Below are 16163 nucleotides of genomic sequence, written 5' to 3' on the forward strand. Positions count from 1 at the left end.
GCATCAAGCAATATGTGATCTCGAAAAGGCAACAGTACTTTACTGCTTAAGTTGATCAGGGTAACATTTAATTACTCATGTCTCATTTCCTATTTCCTTGCATTATAAACATGACACAACACAGCGGCACGTTTGTTTTCACCTCTGACTACAAGACAGAGGGAAAGGCCATGCTTATCTTGGCTCCCTGCACAAGAAGCAAGTTGGTAAGGGAGCTAAAATATTTCTAAATCTCACTGTAGAACTGCAGCAAAGAGCAGCTTGGGTCACCCATAAAGCGATAGATGATGTTTACTTGGCAACTAGTTGCATAGGAGGAATATCTTCCCATGCCCAATGTAAACATATGGAGTTTGCTTAGCTATGTTAAACTAAATGCTTTGGTCAGGACTAAGATAAATCATTTTATTATGCCCACTCTTAAGTATTGCACAGGATCATTTATGTTCTGGAAGCATTTCTTTTTTAAATCGGTAAGAAGTAATATGCATCCAGTCAGCATGGCACCACAAAGACTTTGACTTTAGACAGTAAAATTCACTGCTAAGCTGCTGCTCATTTACTGTGTACACTATGTGTATACAAAATGACTATAAAAGCTGTCTAAGTATATGACTTTAAAACACACAATTTTATTGGGAGCATTTCTTTTTCATGTGGGATGCATGCCACCATAAATAACCACACCCAGATTAAAATCTGGATTTGTCTTTGCTTTTGTTTTTTGTACTAAATAATGCTGCAGTGAAAGGAATATATTTAGACCTCTCTGCTCACCAGTAATTGTTTGGGTTTATGTAAATTTGAGGAGAAGAAATCTCTCATTTTGAAAAGCAAACTAAATGCATGTGCTGTAGACCCACAGAATTAAGCCAGGATCATAGAATAGAGTAGAATAGAATAGAAAATCCCTTTATTGTCCCACAACCGGGAAATTCTGGTGTTTAAAGCAGCAAAAAGATGATAGAAAATGTTCACATATATGTAGACCTTTTAAAAATGTATAACAATACCATAATAGTGAGGAGTTAAAACATTAACAATAAAATACTGTAATGTAAACTATTTTAACAATATAGAACTGTGCACCTGGAGAATAAATAACCAATATACAGCTATGAACATTTTATAGTAATGGATATTTGAAAATAGCAGCAACATCAGAGATTCACAAAAGGACAGCAGGTTGTTATTCAACTGACCAAGATAGAAACCTTGCAAAATCAGAATGAAAGTAACAACTTATTGAGGTTTCACTCCGTTTATGAAACAAATTCTAATAATGCAGAATATTTGGTTGATCCTCTTTGATGTTTTTGCTCTCTGAACTTTGCAATACCACACCATTGGTTCACATACTGCTGTGTTTTTGTCTTGACTTATTTCTGTTACTTTATCTTAGTATTTTCAACCAATGCTTATCTGCTTTATTAATGCAAGTTATTGCCTGAGCAAAATGTCTTTGCTGATTTTTTTTTTTCTCAAACAATGATGCTTTACTCTATTTTTTAAAGGGAATCTACTGCATAGGCGATGCAGAACAAGAGTGCTCTGAATCTACCCAGACTCCTCTCAAGCCACAGGGCAGAAGATGCTGGTGAGTTAATAAGAAGAGGGTCTGATGTGTTACTGACTTCCGACAATTTGGCCTACTGAACTGCTGTACGTCTCTTTCTCACTAAACCTGTCGAAAGCCCCAGGTGCTGCCATATTTAAGACGTTTTTGTCAGAGGCTATGTTGTTTCTCTTCCTTTGCCTTTCTTCCCAAGTCGCAAGTGAAGCACTTAGAAAAAATATGTCTGACGGTATGAGGTTGCTGTCTGCTAACCCCACTGTGCAGTAATGTCTAAAATATCCATATGGTTTCTCAGTCCCTCAGCCTGCCTCTATATTATCTTCTCAGTTGAAGTCGGCATTAAAGTTTCCCTTCAGACATAAAGCAAAGAGTGGAGTGTTTCAAGTATTCCAATTCAACCATTTCATTTGCTTTTATTCATGCAGAAAAACTGACACTGCGGATGGAAAACAGTCCTGGCAGCTCCAGGTACAAACCGACTGAATATGAAACGCTGCAGGCCTTTGTGGATGCCAGTCGCCTGGAGTACAATCTCATTGAACAAAAGGTAGATTTTGTTATAAGGATCATCCATGACCTAAAAACAATCCAGCATGAAATTAATCCCAGGTATATTTAACAATGCTGTGATTTAGCAGCAAATGAGGAGGAAATTGTTGTAAAGTCACTCGGTATCCTTAGCAGGGCATGAAGTGACAAAAACCTGAGGTTGATGAGTGATTACCACACAGTATTACTCCATTAATACCAAATTGCATATTTTTACTATGTGAAACACATTCTTTTAAATTGACTCCATTGCACATTCAGTTAGATTACAAACATAAATTTGTGCATTAAGGGTCCTGCAATGGAGAATAAAGGTGCTGTGAATATTAATTTAGTTCTTTGTTGTTTCAAATGAAACCATTTGAAGTTCTTATTCATGTGTCTCTGAGTATAGTGAACAGTTATTGGTCAGCGGTTATTAAGTAGTTAGACCTGGTTTGTTTTAATTAGTGAGCTGTCAGAAGTTGGACTGCATCATTTCCATGGCTTCTTTTATGCTGCTTTCTGTGCATTAAAGATAAGACTGACTATATGTTCATATTAAGTTACTCTGCTGACATGAAATGAAAAGAAAAGAAGCCCCTTTCAACTTCGCTCTTTATGGCGAGCGATGAATAAAAGCTTCTGAGCTGCTTTGAGCTTGGAATATGTTTTGCATTATGAGGAACTACTGGGTACATTTCAAAACACTAAACTCTTGACATCACAAAAATAGAGTGGGCTTAGATTTAGGTTTATATCTGTTTTGGTCTGAAGTTGGATTATGGGAAATAGAACAAAAGCATTTTTTCAAACAGTGACTTGAACCATTTCACCTGTTAATTCATGATAAAGTGATAGACCTTTATCTCTAGGATGGAACGGGAAGAATACAACTTCAACACCTAGTTAGAAAAATGAATACTGATAAAAAGAATATAAAAAAGATTCAAATGACATAGAAACTTGAAAGTGAGCTCTATTACCCTCATACTGTAGGCATAGAATAATATTTATTATTAAAATAGAAATGTTAGCTCAATAGAAAAATTAAGTGTGTAATAAATGTTAAAACTAAAACCTTGATATTTTTCAGATTCAGATTTCCCACACAACAAAGTAAACAAATAATCTCACAAGACCAAGATCTAAAAATACTCTTCTGCTTATCCAAGATCAGTTCATGGGGGTATTAGCTTCAGTAGTGTTAGGATCATCTTTTTAATCAACTAGACACATATGCTTCTCCTAAAATCTTAATTTTTTCTTTGAATATAATGTAATTATGTATAAGTTCTATGTGGTCTATTTACTCTCCCTCATAAATTGAAGGAGACATCATTTTTGATGTTACGTAAAAACTTATCTAAACTCGTTCTTTGCTCGGCTCAAAATAAAGAGTTAAAGTTTAGCTCAATCGAAGACTCAGTCATTTAAGAAAAAGATGTTAGTACTGTGGACTACTTCTGGGGTAAAAAAAACTGGAGGAACCATAGACGCAAAGTCTGGTCTTTAAATAACAGCAGGGAATCCCAGACTCTCCATCTCCAGGATAAGTCAGAAAGCATCTATGCTGCATAAAGTTCGTCTGACAGGTTCTTGGCCTTCGCTACGATCTTCTCTCTGTGTGACCCCATGCTTCTTACTGCAGATATGCACTTGCCCCAAAGATCCTGCATAGATTAAGCAGGGATAAAAAAAAAATGAAAAAAGAGACCTTTTGGGAGGAGACAGCCCACCTGGCGTTTGGAATGTGTCTTTCTCTGTATTACATGTAAGACTAAGAACACAAACAAGTTTAGATTAGATGCCTAATTATTGACTTCAGAAAGCTGATATTTAAAAGTTAATATTACAAATCATTGTTCATAACATAATGAACATAATGATGAACTGCTTCATGTCTATCAAACAACTTGGGAATGTTTTGCCTCAGAGCAGAACTATCTTTTGTTTTGTTGGTAACACATTTTGCGTTCCCCTCATCAACGTTTATCTATCTGGATTTATATGTAAGTTGTATGCTCTTAATAGGAAGCTAAGGATAAACACTGTTATGGATTTTTTACGAGCCATAGACGAGCACATTTTTTTTCTCTTCTCTAAGTGTTAATATTTGACTCTACTCAGGACAGAAAAATAATATCACCACATATCATACAACAAATAACAATGCAATTTAATTGCTTTATGTAGGCCTATTTTGTCTAGGGGAGACTCAAATATTAGATATTAAACTATTTAAGAAGACACATCAACATGTTTAATCCAGGCGAGTCATTTTCACTCTATCAGAATATGACTGAAACATTCCTATGTTTAAGTATCTAAATTCACTAGATCTCATATATATTAATTACACAGCAAATAAAAAACTTTTCTGTTAATTTTATGATCCAAGTAATGTTACTAAAAAATCTTACATTTAGAATATCAGGCCAGCAAAGAAAACACTTTGATACAGATGATAAAATAGAAAGCATTTTTAATAGTTTTTATAGGTTGATATTTTCAACAGAAACTAAAGTGTACTTTGTGCACTTAAATAAACAAAAAAAAAAAAAAAAAGAGAAGAGTTAGGAAATCCTAACATTTAATAGCTGATGCAGGGGTGGGGGTAACCTAAACAAAAATGTCATGTAGTGATTCTTATGGCCACCTTGCAAAATCTAACATGCCTCATAGGGAGCTCCCCTTCCTCATCACATTCAGACAGATGTTTGGGGTGTTGCTTGTCTGCAGATGCTGTTTCAAGTCACCCCATAGCATTGTTAAAAGACCAAGGTCCAGTTTTCCTCATGCCATGGACTTCCCATTTTACAATTCTCAGTCTGTCCATGGTGGATTTACTAGTGTTTTTTGCAGCTGTTAGGTCGCAGGGTTTAATTCGTCCTACACTTTATTTTTTTCAAACACTTTTTTCCAGGTACTCTATAACACACAGTAAAGCTTATGGTGGATTTTATGATGCTGTGCTGACCAGGCGCTGCTGCAGCCAGAACAATCCCACAGTTGACACTATGCCTCACAGTTAGCATGAGGTTCTTTTCCCGGAATGTTGAATTTGGTTTTTGTCACACATTTAATCATGTTTTTCATAGAGACTTGCTAAACTTAAGCTATTTCTTTCTGACTATACCTTAAACAATCTATGCATCCAAAGTTTTGCTACAATTGCTTGTTGTTAAAATGTCTTAGTTATTTCGTTGTATGATCATATTGCTAGATAAGAGAATATTTCAAAAGTATTATAATAAGTATGTAATGGTGATAAAAACACTGCGATATATTTATGACAACAATGAGTGTATGTGAACTTTGACACAACCAACCCTGGCTGTTTGTTTTTATTTTACTCTGTATGTGAAATTTTATTGTGTACAATTATCTGAATCACTAGCCTGTGCATAAAAACAAAACAAAGAATTGCTTCACTGACAGTTCTCAGAAGAACATGCAAAATATAAGCAAAACAAATGAGACTAGATTAAGGCTTTGTATGCTTCTTTTTCTCCTAATAATATGCCTCATGCATATAGTGCAACTGTCTATTTGATTATTTCAATTTTCCACTGTTTATTTTGGTGTCTCCGTTGAATTACCTCAGCTTACGAGACTCACATACACAATGATGCGAATCAAGACTACAGTAAATGTCTCTAGAAAGAAGGTTGTTGTAATTAGATATAAAAGGCTTACCGTTTCTATTATGAGGGGAACCTTTTTCAGGGCTCAATTTGCAACAGTCTTTCTTCTAAAAGTTTCTCTTTTGACTTTTAGAGAATGCATAAATTGCACTGCATTCAAAGTGTCAAAATATATATTTCTTCAGCTTAAAATATATGAACCTTTAAAAGCAAGAATGTCATTTTCAGTGCCTTTTTTTTTTTCTTCTTTGAAAATCAACCTCATCTTATAGGTTCTGAAGACGTGCTGTGCAGCCAAGGCAACCAAGGAGACCTCCTTATTACGACAGCACCGGCAGGTGTGGAGCAGAGAATGCCCCAGGCTGCAAAAAGCTGAGTAAGTACAGGCTAAAACCGCTTGTCATTATCTGCTGCAGTTTTTTGAATCAGCTTTTAACACAAAGAAAACCATTCCCCATAAGCCCCCCCCTTTTCACCTGCGCAGAAATCTACATGACAAAGAGGTGGTGTCTAAAATAGGAGTTGACGGAGTCAGCCTGAAAAAGAACAAAAATGTACAGGTTGGGGGAAAAAGATAAAGAGAGCAATAAATTGATTTCTTGATGGGGTTGAATTGAGGTAGTGAAGTAACCAGGAGAAATTTGAGAGAAATAGTTGTGTCAGACTAGGAGAACGTTCTGCCATTCTGTGGTGCAGCGATGGGGGATAGGGGGCCAGAAATGTCCTGCCTTGTGAAGTGAGAAGGGCAGTGTTAGCTCTGGGGTGCAGCATGTTTGGCTGTATGATGACTGTGTCTGAGCCAACCAAGGTTAACGATGTACACAACAGTGTGCCTCAGTAATGAGGCATATAGATATGCTGCTTCCTGCATCCTTCCACACATTAACAATAAGAATACCATGGGATGTGAAAAGCTATATTGTCAGGTAGAAAAGTGGTTCACTATTTGCTATAGTTACATTGTCTTTTTTCACACAGCTATACCAAGTCTCCAACCAGTTGCTAAAAAGCTAAAATTTGCATCACTGGCTGTTTCATTGTGGTTTTCACAGGTGGACAACTTCAAGAAAATATGGATGTTTGCAACTTATTCCAAATCTGTCAAAAGCATAGGAAGAAAAATTTGCAAAGGTTCTAAGTATTCGTTGAGAGATTAGTGTCATGCTATAAGAAAAATATGGTAATTTACAAATTAAATTACTATAGGAATTTATGCAGTTTATGCAATTTATTATTTTTTTTATTTTTTATCATATCCACTTTGCTGATTCAGCTTCTTTTTTTTCCAAAAGACCCTGAGAGATATCATGTTGTTCCTGGACTCAGACACTTCCCCTGTTTGGGAGTTAAAGGGGGTTCAAAAGGATAGAAAATCATGCTAGTTTCTTCCCTAGTCTTCCCCTTATGAGGGGCCCATATATCAGGGTCTCACAGGCCTAATCATCGGGGAGATAATCCTGCCATGTGTAATCTGTTAGAACTTCTACTCAGTAGAAGGCTAGGACTGCATATCACAAATCTGGGAATCTCTTAACATTTTGAATTGTCTCGGTCCGATATTCTGTCTGTGTTTTATCCCCGAGTAAAGCATGTTAAAACCAGACCCTAGCATTTCAAAATCTGAACTTTTGCATCTTGACACATCAACCAATCAGAGAGGGTGATCAGGCAGCTGGCTGGGAAACAGACATTCCCTCAATGCTGTGATCTCTCCTCCTGCAGAGCTGCCAGCATAAAAACATTAAAATTAATAAATACATTAATTAATTTGTTGACAAAGGCTTTGTTATTAATTTCCCATCTTTTCTTAAGTATCTGTTTGAAATGATTTTTTTGGTGTTTTGTGGATATGAACTAATTTCTCTTGTTCTCTCACTAAACAGAGAGCAAGAAGATGACAATATCCATCATTTTCTCAATCATATCAAACCAATGGATATAACGGACACTGACATCTTCTTACTTCAACAATATGGTAAACCAAATTAACAATTTGTTTTTTTATACAGTTCTGAACAGAATTTTTCCAAAACTCCTCAAATCTATACATAGATCACCAGTACTTGGATGCATAATCACTTACCGGTAGACATTTTTTTTGTAAAATAATCATCCACTCTAAACTAAGTGGTTGATCCAAGCACACATTAGAAGTGGTTTTAATTGATAAAGCACGTTAAAATAACCCTTATAGAATGCTTTAACACCCGAGGTGGAGGTACTGTAGTTGGTGGCCAGGAGACCATTGGCCAACTTTGGAAATTGACCTGACGTTTCAGGAGCAACCGAAGCTGTTTGACAGATCACACCTAGATAAAACCTACCATTGAAAGATGCGCAATTAAGAGTATAAAACCAATGCAGACCAAGAGAACCATGGAGAGTTTCAAAATAAATACATAAATACTTGGGGTGAATACAAAGCAACATTTGAGAGGAAATTGCTTGCAGATAAAAGAGCATTAAAAAAAATCAGAGCTACTGTGCAAAATATATATATATATATCCTAGGTGCTGTTTTTTCTGCTTCATATTACACAATATCATAATTGAAATAATGATATCTTTCCCCATTTAGGATAAACCTGCAAAACAGGACCCCTGTAACTGAGAGCAGGCTAGATGCACATGATGATAGCCAACAGAGAAGAACACAGGTTCTTTAGGTACCAACCTAGATAAACCGATGCTTATTAAGATAAGGACATCTATAGAATTTTGCCCACCCTCTGGCCACCAACTGTATAAATGTGTAGTTCCACCAGTGCCTCACCCAATTGAAAAACTGCTAAAAAGCTTGGCCTAACCTGAAAACCAGCCAGTTTGAAATAGGTCTACATACAAAAAGCCCACGGCTCATATGAGATTCAAACTTCGTAAAGGACCAATACGCCCAGCAATAATAATAATATCCTTTTAATGTTCAGGGGAATCTCTTGAAAGGGAACGGAAGGAATTCAGAAAATCTACTGTTGATCCTGTGTATCAGCTCAGAGATGACCTGCGCTCCAGACTGGGAGAGATGGACGATCAGCAGCTCAAACACCCATCAAACTGGGAACAAGTACAAAAACAGGTATTTGTGGAATATGAAAGAAAAAATCATATGTCTACAGTTTAGCTACAGCAAAGTTAAGAAAAAGCTGCATTTGCCTTATTTATAAAAGACTAACACAATTTTCAATCCGTGCGATAAAGAATTTCTGCAGATATCAAATAGAATTGAACAACTTTTGATTTTGGTTTAGCCCATTTACTAAAGTTTAAACTCTTGCTTTTCATAAACTGAGTTGAACTTGTGCACTTGTGCATTATGTATGAGACCCTTTTCTTTCAGCTATTCATTTTTCCAAAGTCAGAATCAGGTATTTGTTTGACTCCAATAAGTTTGTAGCTGGCTCTAGAGCTACCATTCAGAGAGAGTTTAAAAGGCAGGCCACTTGAACTGAACCATTTGCCAGACATTTTGTTGTCTTTGTGTTGCTCACTTCTACTTGTTTTTTCCCATGGCCTCATATTCTCTTGCTGGCTGGCTGCTCACCTACAAACACAACAACCTTCACTCCTGTTTTCTAAATACAAAAAGGAATTCGCTTTGCAAGTAGACCTATAACTAGTTGCTTAAGGCTCAAATTTAAAGATAAATTATATGCTTCTAAGAAGGTATTCATCGTGACATTTTGGATTGCTGGAATTATACATCTATACAAATGTTAAAATGAATCATTTAGGGTTTTAATAGTCAAAATAAGTTTGGTATTTTTTTTTTTTTTTTTAATCAGGAGCTTGTTAGTAGTACACTTAGGGCCGGATCTATCAAAGGTTTGCGTGTATTAAAACGTGAGCTATTTCACTGCGCACGCTAAAAAATGTACAAACTGATCTATCAACAGCGTGCTAAAAGGATTTGGTCTTTAAAACGTGCTAAATAGCGCCTCTTATCCATTTAGTACTTTTTCTGCAATGAATATGCAATATGGGGCGTTTACACGCTAAAGTGCGTCTTGTGGGAGGAGAACATGTAAATATATTAATTTAGCACTCGCAAAGTGATTTATCAAACCTGAACGCAATTTTGCTAACGGTATCTGACTCTATATTTAACACGTTTCAAAAGAAGGTGCAAATGGTCTGTATGCGTAATTGCGCACACATGGCAGCGGTTATTGTCGCAAGAAGGAGACATCGAAATGAAGCAAGGAGACGCAGACAACGCATTTTTTCACTCCGTGTGAATATCTTTGGAATGAACGAGGACACGATCATCAAAACATATCGTTTATCCAGCATTGCCATTTTGGAGCTGCAATTCCAGTGATTTGCTCCTCACAGAGCGTCAGCTGTACTTGTTCCTCAATGCTGGTCAGAGGCATCTCATCTACTGTGCCCCCTCCTCTTTTGTTCGCAGATGTTTTGTTATATGCCAGTTTTTCTTTGGTTCGCCTTCTAATATCCTGGTATCTTGTTTTTACTTCATCCACTGTTCGCAAGGTTTCACCAACAGCGTTTACTTTATTACAGATTTGTTCACATATAGCGTTTATCTGTGTGACAGTCACACGTTTTTGCTGTAGTTCACTTAAATGTTTGTTGGCTTCATCCACCAATACCTCCATTTCCATGGGGTCGAATTTCCTTTTGCGCTTTCTGCTGTCCAAACTCGCCATGCCGCAAACCACCAAACGCGCAAAACCATCATTTAAATAGGGCGTCTCCAACAGTTTTGCACCTGCCACCAGTTACGCAATCGCTCTTGTTAAATCACCCGCAAACCATGGTTCAGCCCCTCGCGCAAAATTCCAGTTTGCGAGCGCAAATTACTGCACGCAAAATTGGATCTTGATAAATCCGGCCCTTAGGGCCGGATCTATCAAAGGTTTGCGTGTATTAAAACGTGAGCTATTTCACTGCGCACGCTAAAAAATGTACAAACTGATCTATCAACAGCGTGCTAAAAGCATTTGGTCTTTAAAACGTGCTAAATAGCGCCTCTGATCCATTTAGTACTTTTTCTGCAATGAATATGCAATATGGGGCGTTTACACGCTAAAGTGCGTCTTGTGGGAGGAGAACATGTAAATATATTAATTTAGCACTCGCAAAGTGATTTATCAAACTTGAACGCAATTTTGCTAACGGTATCTGACTCTATATTTAACACGTTTCAAAAGAAGGTGCAAATGGTCTGTATGCGTAATTGCGCACACATGGCAGCGGTTATTGTCGCAAGAAGGAGACATGGAAATAAAGCAAGGAGACGCAGAGAACGCATTTTTTCACTCCGTGTGAATATTTTTGCAATGAACGAAGAAAAGATCATCAAAACATGTCGTTTATCCAGCATTGCCATTTTGGAGCTGTTGGGGGAACTCCGAATGGATTTGGAGCCAGCCACAAGGAGGACCCACGCAATACCAGATATCACAGAACTCCTTGCAACATTGCACTTTTTTGCATCTGGGTCATTCCAGCGTACGGTTGCAACGTGAGCTGGGATCTCCCAATCTCGTTTTTTCAGAAGTGCTGTCCGACGGGGTCGGGGTTCTCCCCCTGCGCCTGTGGAGCAACGTGCCAAATGCTGCGGGGATCTCATCCACAGTCTCAGGCCAATACAAAACACCTGTTTTGTTTTTTTTTACTGCAGCACATACCACCTTAGGGAATAAAGGTTGCCAATTTATAAACATATATATATATATATATATATATATATATATATATATATATATATATATATATATATATATATATATATATATATATATATATATATATATATATATATATATATATATATATTTACTTATTTTTTTTTTTTTTGTTGGGGGTCACTGTAAGATTTAAATTTCTTAATGCACTAGTTTGTACAGACTACAAACTACTTTGCCGCAAACCACAAAACGCGCAAAACCATCATTTAAATAGGGCGTCTCCAACAGTTTTGCACCTGCCACCAGCTACGCAATCGCTCTTGTTAAATGACCCGCAAACCATGGTTCAGCCCCTCGCGCAAAATTCCAGTTTGCGAGCGCAAATTACTGCACGCAAAATTGGATCTTGATAAATCCGGCCCTTACTCTGTTTGCATTTCCATTGTTTAACCATTGTTTAACTCATGCAAATATTGAGACTAGTAAAAACGTACACAATACGAATGATGATCAGTTTTAAAGATTTTTCTAAAAAATATTTTCATGTTTGATTCAGTCATTAAAGTTTATTTAGTTTTCTTTTACCTTTTCTTTATTATTTCTTCATCTTTTGAAAAGTCTCCACAAACAGCAAACATTGATCTACCTTGTTCTTTATTTTTTCCTTTAAGTTACATGCCTCTAGTAATATGGCAATTTATCTTTCTCCAACAGAATAAATGTGGATGCTGTCATCTAAAGTAACTTATACTACTAAATAATGTATAGTTGTTTTATCATAGACCAACATAAAGTGATGGAAAATTGTAAAGTGAAAGGAAAAATGTTTTTGTTTTTACAAGGTAACCAAACAATTTTTAGAGCTAGAGCAATAAGGTGACTTTTTAGATGAAGAACTTTTCAAAATTAAATCAAATTCTTTAACTGTTGTTTCCATTCGCTCTCCATCAAGTTTGACAGAATTTTTTCTTGCAATTTTTTTCTGGTCAGTTTCTAGATGAGCAAAGCTGATGGAGACAAAACTCAAAAGACATACAGCTGTAAATACAGCAAAAATTGGCTTTACAAAGCTTTCCTGACCTGATATGCTTATGATTTTTATTTGGAAAAAAACTATGCAGGGTTTTCCTTTCATTTCACTATCATGCACTGCCTTAATTCTGTTAAATACACCAAGATTCTCAGTTATATACAGTAACATTTATGATAAAAATATTAGGGGTATGGGTGCTTTTTAAAGAGTCTTTAACCTAAATGCTAAATTTCATTCAGTAGCACCGATTTCAACACGTCAACTCAAACCAAGAATCATCAGATAAGATAATGCTTTTACATAGCTCTTATTGATCCTTTTATACCTTAAGGAGACTTGGGATTTGATATTTTGTTCAGGGATGCTCAGACGTGTGGATGCAGCTGGAACTGAGCTCCAAATCTTCCAACTGCCAGTCTTCCCGCTTGAGCTCCAGCTGCTGTGAAGACATTTGAAGCAACTCATTTCTTTTGTTTTGCCAATTTGTTCAGCATTGATACAGTCAGAGATAAAAAGCACCATTTAGTGCTCCCTCCCACAACCAAACAACTTAGCCAATCAGTGCAATTTATGAATGTCGTCTTAAAAGTGCCAACCCAATTCATGTTTGTGTGAATAAAAACAGCTATTTACTTTTTCATTTGTGAGTTCTGCCTTGGGAAACACAGAAATACAACCCATTCCTTTTTCTCTGTTTTAAATGTATGTTTCCATTTGAGTTTTATATAAAGTGTCAGAGCTGTCTGAGAAGACAAGCAGCTACTGATTAGGTCCCATGAATCCTTCAATCAGTTTTTCAAATTCTCAGAGTGCAAGACCAAATGTGCTGTAATTTAAACCCAGAAGTCTCCCTTTGAATTATTGTTGCTATTAAACAAATTATTTGATAGAGTTAAAGTTAAAAACAGTTTTCTGCTTCTCATTTTTTATTTATCAGATCAATTTTGTGAGAGACCAACAAATGGACATAATTGCAAAGCTCAATGCAGAGTACCAGCACACAGAGCAGCAGATCACAGACCTTGGCTTGGAGGTATGTTTAATACTTGCTGTGCTATTAGCTTCAGTTGCTTCTCAGGAGATCATCATTTTTCATACTGTATATACTTTACATCTGTTGAATGGCAAGTCACTTTCAACCAAAGTCCATATGAAATTGAATATATATATAAAGGTGGATATTAAGATACATTGGGTACGGAAAGTATTCAGACCCCTTTGAATTTTTCACTCTTTGTTTAAATATTAATGAGAAATAAAATGAACTTTTCTTTGATTGTGAAAAATTTAAAGGGGTCTGAATACTTTCCGTACCGAATGTATATGGTAATTGCATCCAACGATGCTAGTTTTCTAACAATTTAAGTATCAATGTAACATTTTACTTTTTTTTTTTCCTAATTGCTTTGAATCTGTTTTATTTTCCTATATTTTAATCATGTAAAGCACTTTGCATTGTCTTTGTACTGAATTGTGCTATACAAATACATTTGCCTTGCCCTGCCTTGCCTTACTTATTCAAAGAGAACCTGTGTTGATCGTGACCCATTCAACCCAGACTGACAACTCCCTTAGACTGACAGTCAAGTCACCTTAGTGCTAGTGGTAATTTCTAATACTAGAGAGCCTAATTTTCCCATTTAAATATTGTAAAATTAATGGTAAAATATGCACTGGAAAACTTAATAAATGTAGTAATAATACTGCATTAAATATGTGCTAAAATGCAACTGATTTCATGAGTATTTTGCGCATTAATCCGCTGTTTATTCCGCTCTCGGATGTGATTTTCCATCCGCTCTGCAGCAGCAGAACACTGCCTGTGAATCTCTATGAGAAATACCTGTTAAGGTTTTAGCCTCCGTCTATTGAAGTAGGCAGCGAGAAAGTAGAGCCCTGATTAGATAAGATGCCAAACTATGCCACTATCAGTGAGGCTAAACCTCTTAGGGGGTCCATGGAGCTGGGGTGGGTCGTGAAGCTGGTTGCTCGATGCTGATTGGCCAACATACTTACTGACGTTTTTTTGACTGACAGCGAGGATGTTTTCCTCCTGACTTGAGAGGGAAAAGTGGTCATTCTCTTGATGTTGTTTCTGGTTTATTATTTCAGAGCGCTTCACAACAGCTATTTTCACCCATTGTAGAAAAGTGGTTTATGTGTTTCAACATTTCTTAATGCAATATGTGACGTTTAGATGTAATTAACACCATTGAGCCTCCCCTGTTTCACAGAGCAGCAGCCGCCACTGCTTAGTTCACAGCAATGTGCTGCTTGAGACTCTAGTAACGGTCATCATGACTTTAAAAGCAAAGAACTTTGTTTATGATGCACAAGAATAACTTTTTTCTGCAGGTTTGGTCCCCTAAGATGAAAATAAATCATGTTGTGAGTAGTAAAGTAGAGGTCACCTTGCCTTTTTGGAAATAAAATGTGCAGAGACAGTGTCTCATTTTGAAATGAATATTAAAACTTTCTGTTTTAAGATATTTTTACACTTTTTGTAAAATCGAATTATTGGAGCAGAGTCTTTCAGTCAAAAATGTTTTCTTAATTTTCATATACAGCATATGGGCTACCGTTTCCTTACTAAATAATTTCCAGACTGAGGGTGTACTTTATCTGATCTGTTTAAGCTTCATGATTTCTAACCATATTAATTAAATGCTGGAAAATTTGGAAATCATAAAAGGACATTTTAATGGGAGATGGACAGTTGCATTTTCACATTCTTACTAAAACAATATTTGTATCTGTAAGTTTTATCTAAGCTGTTTTGATGTTAGGACCTCCTGTCAGACATTAAGTTTAAATATTTTCTTTGTTCTTGTGAGTAAAGAAAGGCATTTAATTTGCGTAGACATTAAGGTTTATTAACCTAATTAATAAATGTCATGTTATGATTTCTTTTTAAAACTAGAGAGCTCATATCATAATAATCTCACAGTATTTTTTTTATGCAAGTAACTTGTAGGCAAAACGATTTACTATTAATTTTATTCCTTTGACCTAATCTGTAAATTTGAGAAAAAATAGTTTCAGATTCATAACAGCTTCATGCTACATCAGAGTGTTTTTTGCTCATTAGTGTTTTATTTTCTTTAGAGATTCTCAATTAGAGACCATTTCCATTTAATTGAAATGGTAAAATGATGTCTGTATTTGAAAAGTTCGTTCTTCCTATTAGTGCGGTCAGATGTTTTTGTATGTTTGCTTTTTCAAAGTTTATCTCCAAATACCATATGCTCTCTTATTTGTTACATAAAAAAATACATCTAAATTTGAATTACCTAAATTAACAAACACTAATATTTTGCTGAAACATCAGAGAAATATGTGGTGGTAGATAATGACTTTGTTTTGGCTATATTTTCCCTTCTAGAAATACTTTTTTGGTACTTTGGATACTGTTATGAGCTCAGAAATCATTCCTGAGGAGCTTTTGAATGCTGACTGCCCTTATCCGGACCTGAAGGACTCTCTGATCCACGCCTTTGAGTCCCTTTCAGAGAGGTACAAAGTCAGACTGCAGAGTCTGAAGGAGCAGCTGGAAAAAAATGACAGGTTAGCAAAGTGGCAAATGATATGATATTGATTTCCCAAAATAATATGAAATAATTTGGCAAAGTTATCCTGTTTTAAGTGTAACTCATTTGGTAAACATGTTAAAATAATGAATTTGAAGTCTGCAGAACGAGTTGGAGCATGTCTGTGGTAGATGCTGTTAC

The 16163-nt window shown here is 36.1% G+C and overlaps 1 protein-coding gene across 1 annotated transcript in view; it reads left to right on the top strand.

The window, feature by feature from the left end:
- LOC119783884 (coiled-coil domain-containing protein 148-like) overlaps positions 1 to 16163 on the top strand; it is a 53479-nt gene that overhangs the window by 3647 nt on the left and 33669 nt on the right. The window contains exons 2-8 of the mRNA XM_038285607.1: positions 1515 to 1597; positions 2002 to 2123; positions 6024 to 6127; positions 7635 to 7726; positions 8679 to 8827; positions 13373 to 13468; positions 15818 to 15999. Of these exons, the coding sequence (XP_038141535.1) occupies positions 1534 to 1597; positions 2002 to 2123; positions 6024 to 6127; positions 7635 to 7726; positions 8679 to 8827; positions 13373 to 13468; positions 15818 to 15999 (809 nt within the window). The 5' untranslated portion in view covers positions 1515 to 1533. The remainder of the gene's footprint in view (positions 1 to 1514; positions 1598 to 2001; positions 2124 to 6023; positions 6128 to 7634; positions 7727 to 8678; positions 8828 to 13372; positions 13469 to 15817; positions 16000 to 16163) is intronic.

This window comes from Cyprinodon tularosa, unplaced genomic scaffold (assembly GCF_016077235.1).
Source record: "Cyprinodon tularosa strain WSP-4 unplaced genomic scaffold, ASM1607723v1 ctg212, whole genome shotgun sequence".
NCBI lineage: Eukaryota > Metazoa > Chordata > Actinopteri > Cyprinodontiformes > Cyprinodontidae > Cyprinodon > Cyprinodon tularosa.